The sequence below is a fragment of the Mesitornis unicolor genome, unplaced genomic scaffold (assembly GCF_000695765.1).
Source record: "Mesitornis unicolor isolate BGI_N332 unplaced genomic scaffold, ASM69576v1 scaffold44752, whole genome shotgun sequence".
Taxonomy (NCBI): domain Eukaryota; kingdom Metazoa; phylum Chordata; class Aves; order Mesitornithiformes; family Mesitornithidae; genus Mesitornis; species Mesitornis unicolor.
In genome coordinates, this window is record NW_010172053.1 from 1 (window position 1) to 783 (window position 783).

Genomic DNA, 783 nt, shown 5'->3' on the forward strand with positions numbered 1-783 from the left:
CTGGGCAGGGAATGAGAGGGAAACTGTTCCCAGAAATGCTGGGAGAGAGAGTTTGCAACAACATCCCTGCCATGCCCTGGCATGCCAGAAAGCTTCCCTGGAGAAACCCCATGATCTGATAAGAAACTCCCACATAGCAGATGACTGGGATAAATAGCATACATTTCATTCAGAGCTTAAAAATTTACATGTCTTTTATGTCATGGACAGTGCTAATTCCCTGGAAGAATCAAATGTCCAACAGCAGCTCCATCACACAGTTCCTCCTCCTGGCATTTGCACACACGTGGGAGCTGCAGCTCTTGCTCTTCTGTTTCTTCCTGGCCATCTCCCTGACTGCCCTCCTGGGAAACGGCCTCATCATCACTGCCATAGCCTGCGACCACCACCTCCACACACCCATGTACTTCTTCTTAAGTCTTTCTGGTTTTGGCCTTGGCTTCATTTCAACCACTCTCCCCAAATCTATGACCAACTCTCTATGGGACACCAGGTCCATTTCCTACTCTGGATTAGCTGCACAGGTTTTTATCTATTCATTCTTCATGTCATCAGAATTTTTTCTTCTCACATTCATGTCCTATGGCTGTTACATTGTCATTTGCAAACCTCTGCACCATGGGACCATCATGGGCAGCAGAGCTTGTGTCAAAATTGCAGCATCTGCCTGGGTGAATGGTTTTATCACTGCAGTGCGGCACACTGCCAATACATTTTCTATATCTTTCTGCCAAGGCAATGTCTTGGAGCAGTTCTGTGAAATCCCCCAGATCCTCAAGCTCT

General features: G+C 47.0%; 1 protein-coding gene across 1 annotated transcript; it reads left to right on the forward strand.

Annotated features, from left to right (window-relative positions):
- Window positions 1-233: 233 nt before the first annotated feature.
- On the forward strand, window positions 234-779 carry LOC104533487 (olfactory receptor 14C36-like; the record flags this gene model as incomplete). The annotated part of the gene is made up of 1 exon (XM_010180250.1): window positions 234-779. A coding segment is annotated over exon 1 (546 nt), but the record flags the coding sequence as incomplete, so codon positions are not given.
- Window positions 780-783: the final 4 nt, after the last annotated feature.